At 32.0% G+C, this 14,159-nt stretch overlaps 2 protein-coding genes across 2 annotated transcripts; one reads left to right on the plus strand and one right to left on the minus strand.

Moving 5' to 3' along the window:
• Positions 1–3,174: 3,174 nt before the first annotated feature.
• Positions 3,175–5,501, minus strand: HELRODRAFT_143339 (hypothetical protein; the record flags this gene model as incomplete). The annotated part of the gene is made up of 3 exons (XM_009030411.1): positions 3,175–3,251; positions 5,183–5,324; positions 5,379–5,501. Coding segments are annotated over 3 exons (342 nt in total), but the record flags the coding sequence as incomplete, so codon positions are not given.
• Positions 5,502–11,659: 6,158 nt separating this feature from the next.
• Positions 11,660–12,297, plus strand: HELRODRAFT_181123 (hypothetical protein; the record flags this gene model as incomplete). The annotated part of the gene is made up of 2 exons (XM_009030412.1): positions 11,660–11,740; positions 12,034–12,297. 2 exons carry the CDS (start codon positions 11,660–11,662, stop codon positions 12,295–12,297), a joined length of 345 nt encoding a protein of 114 aa, XP_009028660.1.
• Positions 12,298–14,159: the final 1,862 nt, after the last annotated feature.

A 14,159-nucleotide genomic window follows, 5' to 3' on the forward strand; every position in this document is an offset into this window, starting at 1 on the left:
ATAAAGAAAGAAGACAAAACCATAGGGATTCTTTGACGTTATTTCGTTTTGGTGTTTTTAACGCTTTTAAGTTAAGTGAATATTGAATTTCAACTTTATACGGAATTTTAAAGTTGCGCCGATGGCATTCAAGATTGTAGGTATTTTTCAGGAAGAATAGAATTATTATAAATTGTAGCTACTGCAAAACAAGAGCAGTGTTGACATTACACATTCATTATATAATGTAGATGGATGAACAATGTTTATGGATTGATTGAAGTCGCTGACACCAGGAGTAATTTCTTCAAGTTGATATGACAAATAGGTTAATGTTTCGATAAACTTGAACAAAACTAACAATTTCTAAGAAAATAATAATTGGGCAGATGAGAAAAAATTTTCTTTTGTTCCATCACTTTTAAATAATAAATTCACATAGAAACCTTGCATACTTTTGGAAACAAATGATGGGACGATGGCAACCAGAGTCGAAATTTTTTTAGGAATATTTTCCACCCGACTCCGGAAAGCATTGAGTTATGAATTTTTAAGAAATTATTTATTCTGAAAATATTTTTGAAAAATCGTGTTTCTTTTATTCTTCTTCTTTGTTTGTTTTAAAAGATAAATATGCATAGGAAAATGCAACCAGCTTTAACACTGAAAATAAATGCTAATAACGGGAATAAAATCACTAGTTTTTTCAGCATGCTTTAAAACATAACTATAACGTAATTTTACTATGAAAAACAATTACTTGACCGGTTTTAAAAGTTTTTAAAGATACTTTCACTTAGTTGTGATATTTAAGCTGAATTATGAAGCAAAAATTAAAAAAGTTTTTGGGAATCGGAAACGAGTCGTTAATTTTTGCTCGGTAGCAAAGTCGGAATTTTTAGAGAGGTCAGGGTAGGAGTCGAACATTTGTAAACCGACGCCGACACTTTGATGGCAACTAACGAAAGAAATGTTTCACCCTCATTTGAACGTAGGTTGTTGAGTTTTGAATTTAAATTAATCAAATAAAAAAAATTAACACGTTCATTTTAAAATTCACAAAGCCGAAAATCTGCAAAAACTGGCATAAGTTGGTAATCAGAAACAGCGCATTTCATCTTCAGATGATGCTGCGATTTACCTTGCGATTAACTGAAGTAAAAAATCTTTTGTGGGTACCATTGTTTTTGATTATACATTTTCAACAATCTTTTACTAAGTTTTGTTGAACATAAGAATGAAGTAATTTTAAACTCAATGATCAAATATAATTTAATCGGTAAACAAAAATATAATAGTGTTATAAAAAGTTATAAAAATGAAACTGTTCAAAGTATATAAATGAGCAACAAACAAACAAACAAACAAACAAACAAAAATAAACAAATAAGTAAAAGCAAAAAAGAAACAAAGAAGAAAACAAATAAATAATCAAAAGCAAATGAACAAATAAATAGAAGCAAATGAACAAACAAATAAAAAAAACAAAGCATATAAACAAGCGTAAAAACTAGCAAACCAACAAGCAAGCATACAAACCATCAAACAATATAGCAAGCAAGCAAGCAAGCGAACAAACAAGCAAGCAAGAAAACAAACAAATAAATAAACAATTAATTAATAATTATTATTGTCTGATAGCTCACTAGTTGGTACTTCTCGAACTTTGAAAAGCCATTCGAGTTCCGTGTCTTCCTTTTCATTATTTTTATGTGGCTAAAACCATAAAACTCTTTACCTCGGACTGATTAATTGTGACAAAATCCTGCTCAATTTCAACTGTTGCGTTTGTACCAGTCAAGTTGGATTCAAAAACGCGTAAAATATTTTGAGAGCCAAATACGTTCTTGAGAAAAACCTTAGGTCAATATTCATAAATCAAAATTACATATAAACTTCATTTACATAAAAAATTTATGAACATCATCGATGTGTTTGAATTGACAAGAGACAAACGAATGCAAACGAAAGTTACTAAGAAGGCTAAAATTAACTTTCTGAGTTTTATAACGGCAAGGATGTCCATCGTAATTAGGGAGCCATGAATCAACACCATTGTAAAATAATGTAACGAGAATTTTTGCAGTCCTATTCTTTGAATCAATAGAAAATAATTTTGACGACACGATGTGAATACAATTCGGCAAACTATACATCCCAGTTTGTTGCTCGATATAATTCAACTTTTTATTGAATACGAAGAGAGGATGGTTCGTAGAAAGTGTTAGATCGTTGATAAAAAGTGAAGGAAACTTTGGATTCTTAAGATTTAATTTCATCAAATATAAAAATAAGCACAGATTAGAAAGATCATTGTTGAACTATAAACGCACACCGACGATTTGATAAAACGATTTAGAAAGCAAAAAAAGTGTGCGAAGAAACGACATCAAAGTTCTGTCCCTATGTTACCCGGCTATTTCTATTTTTTGAACAAGTGAAACTTTAATTTGTTGGTTGACGAGTTTTTGTACGGTAGGCAGGAGAGACCGAATGCCAATGATGTCTGCAAAATCTCGAAAATCATCATATGCTTCGTGCGTGTGATGGATGAGATGCGTGTGTGTACGTGGAGCCTTTATGGGAGGGAGAGTTTGAGTGCAATTAAGAAGGAACCATAGATATATTATTTTCCATTTTTAATTTAAATACTTTTTTAAATATTTATTTTTCAAAATTAATTTTCATTTATAATTTTCTTTAACAAAACCACACAAGCGCTTTATTTTTTGACCAATAACAAATGCGTGAGATGGATTAGATATTCTTGTCGAATGTTGAATGAACTTTAAGAAATATTGAATTGAGCTTATCTATGTTTGAAAAACTTTTAAAATCTTATTTGCTTGAGCTTTAGTATTTTTGTGTTTATTTTTTATTCATCTGATTTAACAATATTTGATTTAACAAGAAACTTCTGGCGCTTAATAAATGATCTTTAATAATAATAATAATAATAATAAAAATAATAATAAAGTATTTCCGCGCAACGACCGCATGGCGTATGATGGACTTTGAGTTTCGAGCAGAGAGTATTCGAACCGGGCCATCACGTAACAACGGCGGGAGACGTGGCATTTCTAGCGATTTAGATAACTCGTCAACCAACGTGTGAAAAAGTAAAAAGTTGTTTACTTTGCTTGTTTTACGGGGTAGTTTTTCAAAAACTAGCTTGAAATTTACATCCATTTCGTGATTGTCCGTGACTCCTTCGTTCAGACCTCTCCAGTCATCCTGATCAACTCGCCGATCCAGCATAACTTCTATCTCCCCTAAATATGTCGTAAATATAAACGTATTGAAACTTTTTTGAAATATTGTAAAAAATAACCAAAACAAATCAAACTTAATTTCAACTAAACAACCTGTTGAGAAGCATCTCAAATTTATCAGGACTTTTTTTTACTAAAAGCAGTATTTCATGCTAACTTTTGATTTAGTATTTTTAAATTAAAATTCTCGAGGAGACATCATTTGTTTCATTGAAATGATCATCAACATTATCTCAACATCATCTTATATATATTATTCAGTCTCATTCAGTCGTATATTATGATTATCAGCACAATTCAGTCATATAAATATTTTAAGATCATGCATGGCATTGATTTACCGAAACAATAAAATTTTAAGCCATAATTCGACTGTGCATTTCATATTATAACTACCGTTTGGTTATTCTAACAAATAAAAAAAATCATAACACATAAAATGCTCTATTCACATCAAGTAGAAAAGAAATTATTTCCAATAACGCTGTCTCAGATGAATGTAATCATTAATATCAAGGTTAATAATAAAAAATCATATTTTTGCAGAAAAACAAATTAAAACATATTTGAAGTTACTTCTTTCTATTTTATCTGCTACAGTCATTTTTTAGAATTGAAACGATGTCATCATTTATGCATTTATTTAGAAACTGATCACCAGCAATCAGTGGCGGATCTGTTGGCGCTGGGGGAACAGTGCCCACCCCGTTGTGATCCATATTCGTATTAAAAGTCGTTAACAAACATTGTTTTAGCGGAAAAAGTACTGTTTTGAACAAAAATGGAGGCAAAAAAAAACAGAAAAGAAAGTCGTCAGTGTAATTTTGACCACATTAAAACAATAGTCATCAAAATTTTTTTTTGAAAAATTCCCCGATACCAAGCAGATATATTTTAGTGGGCAAATTCTTGACAGTCTGCAAACGATTGTTGCAAAGTTGATACTTTCTTTTTTGTTGAAGAAAACAGAAAAAAATTACAAAACTGCACATTATTTAATTTTGAAGCTAATGAACTTTTTAATTTTTACTTAAAAACTTAACTTATAAAACATTTTTGATTTACATATATTACGTTCAATATTATTTCAATAATTTTCCCCCTTTTTAAAAAGTGATTTTCAAATTTCAATGAGATAATTTATCCAGTACATAGGAGCCAATAAACGTTCAAAAACTTACTCCATTTTATGACAGTCACACTTAACTCTCTGCTACACTTACCGCCGAACCTAGGCATGGATTGAACTTTGATTTGACAACATAAAAAAGGGCAATTTTATCTGTGCAATCAATGCATGTTCATTTTATAAGCTATCAAAGACAAACTTATTTGACAATTATGACAAGCCCGACAAGTGACATTTCCGAGACCTGAAACTCTAACAAAACCTATTGATGGCGGAGATGCAAAATGTATACTTTGACATTTGAGTCGGGAAAACAAGCGTCAAAGATAGAAATGAAGCGTACCAAGTTAAAAAAGACTTTGTGCTGAAAAAAAGTAGCAAAACAAACAGCAGAAGTGAGATAAACAACAAATAGCATTTTGGGAGAAACCTTACCAAATCATCACCAGACTAAATTACCTTGAGTATCGTATCCAGGAACATAAAAAACCAAAAGCAATAATGCAGATTGTTAGCTTGGTCGAGTTGGCTGCTTTCCACGTCGACAGTATCACTGAACCTGTGCTGGACGAACAGGACTACAGTAATTTTGTAACCAGACCGTTTCACATAGTTTTACAATCTACTGTTATTTTTTTATGATCTTTAGGTTATTCCCGGTCCTCTTATCTTTGATAAATAACATTTTTATTCTTCGGCGATCTTAGCGATAGTTATTTGGTAACGAGTCCGAAAAATAACAATATTGAAAACCATTTTGTGTTTCTTACTATTAAAAATAAGATGTAACAAAATGAAATACCCAAATTAAGACTTGATGCAGCATGTCCCATATTTGATATCAAGGTAACTCTATAAAAATTATCTTCTATAAAAATAAAATTTGTAATAGGATAAAAATTCCCCGAAATAGGATATTTATTTCTGCATCTTCTTTTATGCGCCTTCAAATAAAAAATTATTAAAATTGAAGATTATTATACTTATATCAACTGCACTTTACTTGCTTTGAAACCATTCAGATCTGTCCAAAAATTGTCATTTAAAATGGAAGTTTTTATTTTTAATGCCAACTCATAGTTACTCTCATTTCTTATATCAATGTGATTTCGAAGTGAGATGTAGTTGGAAATAATATCATCTAGCAAAATGCAAAATAATCATGGGACAATGTTAGAATCATGAAAGTTATTCATTTAAAAACATTCATTAAGACATTTCAATCATCGGTTAAATTTTTAACATTTAAATTTATCAATTAATTTGTTTTTACAGATCACAAAGCAATAAAAATGTCAGCATGCAGTCTTTCATATGGCAGTTCATGATGGTTTCAAGTGGCAGTTCATGATGGTTTCATATTACTGATTGAAACGAAGTTTCAAAAGTTTTTGATTAACTTTTTAAATTTATTCATAACTTTTATTCATTTTTCGTATTTCACACTATAGTTTTTGAAAAAAGAGAATCTAATACTTCATGAAATTTGCCGACAAGAAGTTAGCCATTTATTCCTGTTGGAACCTATGTGAAATTTCTTTCCGAACTATTTTTATTCTGCTACTATTATGACAGACAATAAAAGTCGAAAACCATTTCAACTTACTTTTTGAATCCCCCAACAACTGACAGCATAAAAATATTACAGAAGAAAATGAAATAGGTATTGCAACTTATACTTCAACTTAGTTGAACTAGATTTCACACTGCATGCGACATATCAAAAAATTATTTCTTGTAATTTTAATATTTAACAAAATCTTTTACAAGTTTTTTTTGAATTTATAAGATGGAAATGATTTTAAATTTTATAGATTAAAAATTCATAATTTAATTTTTTTCACCTTAACGGCGTTTCAGCACAATGCAGCTATTTTTAGGCCATTGGATCAATAGAAACTGATTATACATTTGATGAAACCCAGAGTTTTCTTCTGATCTGATCATATTTTTTACATTCAGTTAATATATGCTAAATAGATAGTTTTTTGTCGCAGGCTTCACAATAAGGTGTCTTTGTTTTGTTGAGGATCCAGGAATGTGTGATTGCTGAGTGTCCTATTTCTAATATATTGATAAAAGACTGAAGATGACGATTTAAAAATCTATTTTTGAATTGTTTGTTATTTACTAATAGCATACTTAATTTAAAAAAATTTGATGTTTTATTCCACTCCTGCTGCCATTTTTCAACAATAAGGTTGTTAAATTCTTTAAATCACTGGACGAAATTGGAACTCTAGATAATGGCATCGAATGAGCTTGAGAAGCCATCTGATCTACCTTTTCATTTTTTTCAATTCTAATGTGGCTAGGCATCTACATTATAATTAAATTTTTGTTGCCATCCAGGATATTATGAATCTTATTTTGCATTTGAATTATTAATGGATTAAGGGGTTTGTATTGTTTCAAGGCTGATAGAGTAGACAAGGAATCCAAAAATATTATAATTTTATTTTTTCTGAATTAATAATAAAGTTTAAAGCCATGTTCATAGCAAGGATCTCTGCGGTGTATATTGAAGCAGCTCCTGGTAGGTGCATCATTAATCCATGAACACGTTTTCTTTGCCAGTAGGCCACCATTGCTGCAGACGTTGAATATTCCCTTTTTGATCCATCCGTATATATTTGAATAAAGTTTAAATTATTAATTTTTTCTTTACCTAAGGTTTTTGCTAGTTTTACGTCTTTGCCCATTCCTGTTATTGACGTATCAATTTCTGGGTGCTTTAGTAACCAAGGAGGAAATTCAAACTTTAATTCTTTCATGGTCTTTATATTTCTAATGTCTTTGATGAATTCATTTTAGTCTTATTGGAAATGTTGGAATTGATTTTGTTGCCTTAGTTTCTGCTTTTATTTATTTATATACCGGGTTTTTCATCTAAGATTTAATTTTTAGAAAGTAATTTAAGGCTAATTTTTGGTGTCTTAAATTTAATGGCATTTCTCCCGCCAAAACATGGAGACTTATGGAAGGTGATGTTCTGCATGCTCATAGACACCTTCTTAACGATTCGTTGACTATTGGGTGTAGAATCTTCATGTAGGATTTTTGTGTAAAGCCATATACTGGAGAAACATAACCCAATACTGCTCGTATAGTTGGTTGGAAAATTGTTTTCAGATGCTTTTGGTCTGCTCCCCATTTAATTTGGGATAACACTTTGATTAAATTGAGTGCTTTTAGGCATTTTTTTCGTTTCCAAAATATGGGAAATGAAATTTAATTTTGAATCAAATATTATTCCTAAATATTTGTATTCTTGTGAGAACTCAAGATTATTTCCTTGAAAATTTAACTTTGGAAAAATCTTTGGAAAATTTAACTTTGGAAAATTCTTGAGAAAAACATAGTTCTAGACTTTGATTCAGAAAATTTTATTCAATTTTCCAATGCCTAATTTTCAATGGATTTTAGCGTTCTGTTTGCTTTATTCTGCCTTTTTATCATGTCTTTATTTTTAAAAGTGATTGTGACATCATCCATGTTAAGGCATATCATCGTGTTTTTAGGAATTATTTTGGTGATATTATCTAAGCTAAGACGGAATAACTTTGGCGACAAAATGCTGCCTAGATACATAACTATGGATGCATCGTTTCTGAAAGGACAAAATTGACCTTGACTTTAAATGACCGATTTGATTAAAAACTTTGAATGAATTTGGAAAAACGTCTTATTAATCCGGATTTATGTATTTTTTTTTTGAATACCATATTTCCAAGCTGTGTCATAGGCTTTTTCAATGTCCAAGAACAGAGTTATTACTTGTTCACCCTGTATTAAAGCTTGTCTTATGTGAGTTTCAAGTGATATCAAGTGATCTAACGTGCATCTTCCCTTGATACCTGCACATTGATATATAGAGAAAATTTGATATTTTTCGAGAAACTAATAATTTAATTAGTAATCAATCTTCGTTTAGCGTCCAGAGACCCGGTTTCCCGAGGTAGGACGTTGTTTTATTTGCCATCAACTTTTTGCGCCAAATTAGACGATCAGTTGTATCCATTTCATTTAAATTTAAAGCTTTCATGTCTTGCTCGATTGTTTGCGACCAGGACTTCTTTGGACGGCCTTTGGGACGTGTGCCAGGTACTTCAACATCTGCAAGAGAAGTTATGGCACTGTTTCCACTTCGTTTGACATGACCAAACCACCGTAGACGGTGTTGCCGGCATTCGTCCTTTATATCATCTAAACCAGCACGACGAAGAATTTCGGTAGATTTGATGTGGTCCTTCAGACTAATTCGTTGCATCCATCGGAGCATTTTCTTGTCGGTTTGTTGAAGTTGTTGTTCCAGTTTGGTTGTCATTGATCATGTTTCTGCACCATATAACAACACCGGACGTATTACAGATTTATAAAGTCTTGATCGTAGTGGTAGTGGGATGTCACGCCGCATCAATATAGAGGCAAGGAGATGCCATTTATTCCAGGCTGCACGTATGAGTGCTCGAACGGCAGCTTCAGCTGTTCCAGTACAATCCAGGACATCCCCTAGATATTGAAACGAAGTGACTTTCTTTATTTTAATGGTTTCAAAAACAGTGCTACTTCGAATTTGTTGTTGTGGATTGATGCAAGCAGGACAAACAAAATTGGACACTTTAGATAAAATACCAATTATTTTTGAACAACGTTTGTGACACCACTGGTTACACTGCTGACACTTGATTGAATTGTTACCTACACCAGCTTTACAAACTGAACAGGGCTATCGTCCAGTAGCTGTGGATTGGATGGGTTTACCAGTGTTAATTGCTTTGGTTTTGCTGATGTTGACTTTGAATCCATGATCGGCGAGTCTGGTGTTCCAATCTTTAAACATCTGTGCTGCATTCTGCTCAGACGTGGCTGTTAAAACGATGTCATCAGCATATACTAGATTCCAAATGTCACTAGTGCGTATCGGTTTTGTGATTTCTTCCATAACAGTTATAAATAACAGTGGACTGAGAATCGAGCCTTGGTGAACTCCAACGCCGATGTCAAATGCCTCTGTGTTTCCAACCGTTGTGCTGACAAGAGTCTTAGTATTCGTATACATTTCCATGACAAGTCGAACAAGATATTCTGGAATGAGTTGTCGACGTAGACTCCACCTGATTGCTTCACGGTGAACTCGATCAAATGCTTTTTCAAGGTTTACAAAAATGTGTGATAGTTGTTGATGCTTTGCGAGGTACTTCTCTTGCAGTTGCCGAAGGATGTGAATTGCATCGATTGTTGATTTCCCCGATAGGAAACCAAATTGATAATTTCCGATTGTGATGCCCGACGTTAATCTTCTCTCAATGATTTTCTCGAAAATTTTCAGGTAGTGTTCTAGCGGACGTATACCCCGATATGACGAACAGTTCAATGGATCACCTTTGCCTTTGTATAGCGGGACTGTCATGCTATAGTTCCATTCATTCGGCATTGAGCAATTTCTCCAAATTTCACGGCAAAGTTGTAGTAACGTTTGGATACCTGCAGTACCAGATGCTTTGATAATGTCATTTGTGAGATTGACAAACTTGACAAACAATGACAAATAATAAAAAAATTTATAAATAGGTTACAAAAACCTTTTGAAATTAAAAAAACGTGGGATTACTACAGAAAGTAATTTGTCGAACCCCATGTTTTTTTTTAATTGTGAAGAGTTATAACTGCTTTAAATCCATCCTTGTTTAGTAATTAAATTATTACATTATCTATTCTAAAAAGTTTACAATTATTTCTATCTTCTAAGTCAAAAAACATTTTAAAAAACTTTTTTTTCCTTTAGGTCTTATGTTTGTTCACATGTTATTTTATTATGGTGAACAAATTGAAAAAACGTGCAATGCTTTTTAAAAGCAAAATGAGACAGAGAAAGTAATTTATTTATTAATTCACCGCTGTATATAGAAGATAAAAAACTCCCACGCTCACACGGTTAAAAAGTTTTTAAAAATTATTTGAAAATACTCTTCCTTTTCTGAAAAAACAAAACATGCACATTCTTTCTCAAAGAAGCAGAAAAAGTTTTGTTTTAATTAGAAACATACATGCTGTACTAAACTTTGTGTTCTAAAGAACTCAAATTCGCAACAACTTTTAAAAACTAACGAGGTAGGTAAGAAACAGACAGATGGACAGTCTAAAACAAAAACCCTTCAGATCATGACCTAAAATAAATTCTACAACGCGTTCAGTACTAACAATTGCCAATGAAGAAAAATGTTTCAAACAAAGTCTCAGGAAGGTTTACGATGAAGCGTCGGTCGGTAAATCAAAATTTATTAACAAAACATTTATCACAAATTTTTAAAATTATTGAGCTAAAATTTCCTACTTTTGCTGTGATAGATATTAACAGTGGTTGACAAATGAGAAAACCATGTTGTTACTGAGGATTCCAAGTGACCCCTCATGAAGACAGATTGAACGTTGCGTCTGTATATATCCTGTCAATGTAGTAACAAAGGTCCGGCAGACTAGTTAATATGGAATAGCCAGCCATGTGGTGGTGAATGAAATAAATTCTTAAATATGATTTTTCGCGAGTGAATAAAATAAATTTTTAAACATGACTTTTCGTAAAGTATACGAAAATTCAACAATATTTTAATTGTTTAATAAGCAATGATAATATCAGTAATTAATGTAAAATATTGAATACAAAAACCTTCATTACCAAAAAATTAAAATAAACTATCAACTTTGTTTACCATTATAAACATTTCGTTTATCATCATTAACATTATGATGCATGCAAAATATGCCAGCCGCGCCATTGCTAAAATTAATTTATGTTCTACATACAATAATGGATATGTATTAGATGCCCTATAAAAAAAACTCTCATAAATCATAGAGTTTAATTTCAACTGCATATTTATTCTGTCAATAATATGTTTTTTGAAAGATTAGGTGTCATCAAATGTTTAAATCTTATTTTTCAAGTCCAGACTTTTGCAATTATTTTTTCAATTATTGAAGTAAACTAATAATAATACTTTTAGGAATTTGGAACCGCTTAACCAAGCTACAATAAAAATACGTTGCTGGCATTGTGAGGCCATTGTTTCGATAAATTATATATAAATTAATTCATACTTCTGATTTTCCATTGGGCAGAAATATATATGCACCACTTTTATCTTGAAAAGGTTTGAACCACAAACCAGTTCTGTATACAGAAAAATCAATAGTTGTTTTCACAGCATTCCCATCAAACATGAGAGACTGAAAATAATGAAATAAGTTGATTGGGACTTGAAAAAAACAAACAAAAATGTCGTACATGGAGAGATCCGGTACAAGAACTGAAGCGAAGTTTGAAATGTTTGTTCTTCATGGCGAAATATTCCTGCCGGTCGTCCACGCGAAAAATATTACTTTGCTGCATGACCCATTTGCTAAAGAGAGGAAGACAATTAAAGCACAAACATTAAAAAAAAATTTTTTAAATAACGAAAAATACATATGAACTATATTTTCCAAACAAAATCTTCAAATCTAGTAATCGAAAAAATTTTGATCCCTTTTAGAGTAAATAAAGATCGTCAGCCGCAAATGTTGTTCCTCCGTTCAACATTGAAACATTTTATAAATTCCTACCACCCAATCACTTGAAACATTTTCTAAATCGAAATCATGTTGGAACAGGTATCGTTAGGTGCTGATTTTGTGATACAGGCTGGAGATTTGAATGTACACGTTGAAAGAACGGATGATGATCATGCTGTCAACCTTCGGGAAATCTTTGAACTATTTAATATGCGTAGTAGAGTTGAAGAACCCTCTCATGTTTATGGTGTTACCTTGGATTTGGTTCAAGTTAATTTTCCTTTGGTGTTCAAGTTGCCGGTGGTTAGAAAAAACTGCTTCGTTCATGGAATTGTGTGGACTATAATCAGTTCGCCACTTTAATACAAAACTTGTCAATCTGTGGACCGTTTGACTCGTCTTATCCAGAGTTTTTGATCAAATTGTTTGAGAAAGAAATCAAAGCTATAATAGACATTGTTGCTCCACAGCACTTGGTAACCTCCAGAAATATGCCAGCTTCACCATGGTTTGATGATGAATGTAGGTTTTCTATGAAATCATACAGAAGAGGTGGAAGAAGGTACCATCGTGATCTAAACGCCATTAATTAAAAAATTTTTTGAGTCTGTCAATAAAAAGAATATTTTGCTTTTTCCAAAAAGTAAAAATTACTGAAGATGTTTAATCGATTCCAATCGATCTAACCCCAGGGCGCTTTGGGGGACAATCAGTAAGGTTTTATGCACAACCAATTCATCAAATTCACCGGATATGTAGATGACTTTTCGCAGTTTTTTTTAAAAAAAGTAGACACAATTTTTAAAACAACGAAGCATGCCAATGAACTAAAAATTCAACCGGCGCATCTCGATAATGAAATATTGTTTTCTTATTTTCAACAATGCTCTTTTGATGAGATTCGCAAAATTGTTCTTAATTCACCAATGAAATCTTGTTTGCTCGACTGTCTACGCAAAACTGTTTCAAAAGTACGTTGATTTGTTTCTTCCGTTTCCAACATTTTTCATCAACTTATGTCTAGCATTTGGTTATTTTTCGAGGTCGTTAAAATTAGCAATAGTCACTCCGTTATTTATGAAAGAGACTCTAGATAAAAATACGTTAACAAATTATACACAGGTGTTAAATCTGCCATCTTTATCTAAAGTTATTGAGCAAATCGTTCGAAAACAGCTTCGGCATTATTTCAATCAACACAACTTTTTACCCGAATATCTACCTAAATATCAAAACTACTACACACAACTTTCGTCAACGCAAGCATAACTATCAAGTCGCCACTCCATTAACATATCAGGAAAAGACCTTTATCACAAGACATCTTATGTATATTAGCACTCAATAAAGCTTTAACATTTACTCAATCTAGTTTTCCTTTTACTTAACGATCCCCTCACTAATAGAGCCCTGCGCGGTTGGAATTTTCAAAAACCGCAACCGCAAAAAACCGCAACATTTGAAACCGCAACCGCACCGCAACCGCAGCGTCGAAAACCGCAACCGCACCGCCGAAAACCGCAACCGCACCGCAAAAAATGAAAAACAACATTAATGCTTTTATTGACATTATAAATCACAACTATCCACATCCAAATCACTGTTACTCTTAATAAATAACATTTTGTCAATTTTGTATGGATTTAAACTGGACCGTCTCTTTTGCAGTGTATAATTGAGAGATGATCCTATCCTTTCTGACGAAACACTCTAAACTTTTGGACAGCATCAATTTAATCAAAAATTCATTATCAATTACATCTACCTGTGGATCAACTTCAACATTTTTTACCTCGGACATTTTTATAAAATAATCGATAATTAACCACGCCGTAAATAACCGCAAACCGCACAGGACTCTACTCACTAACCCAAAAAGTCATTATTCAGTCCATTAATGAATTACTTTATTTATTTGCCCTTTTATACCATTATTTTATTTTATTTTCAATATTTTTCACGTTTAAACATTTTTTTCTCCGTCATTTATTTATTCATTCATTTTTTGTCACCATTTTATACTATTGCCTTGCATGCTGTAACAGTTTCTGCCTCTGTCAGATCCTGATTTTTTAAAGAATAAAAAAAATCGGGTTTCAAAAGATTTCCTCGACTGAGTTTGCATTGATTGATGTTGCGTCAGAGTTGTTTGCAACTATAGATGATTAAAATATCTCAGTTCTTACTCTAATCGACGTGACTGCAGCATTCGATTCAGTAATCGT

This window comes from Helobdella robusta, assembly GCF_000326865.2.
Source record: "Helobdella robusta unplaced genomic scaffold HELROscaffold_68, whole genome shotgun sequence".
Classification (NCBI taxonomy): domain Eukaryota; kingdom Metazoa; phylum Annelida; class Clitellata; order Rhynchobdellida; family Glossiphoniidae; genus Helobdella; species Helobdella robusta.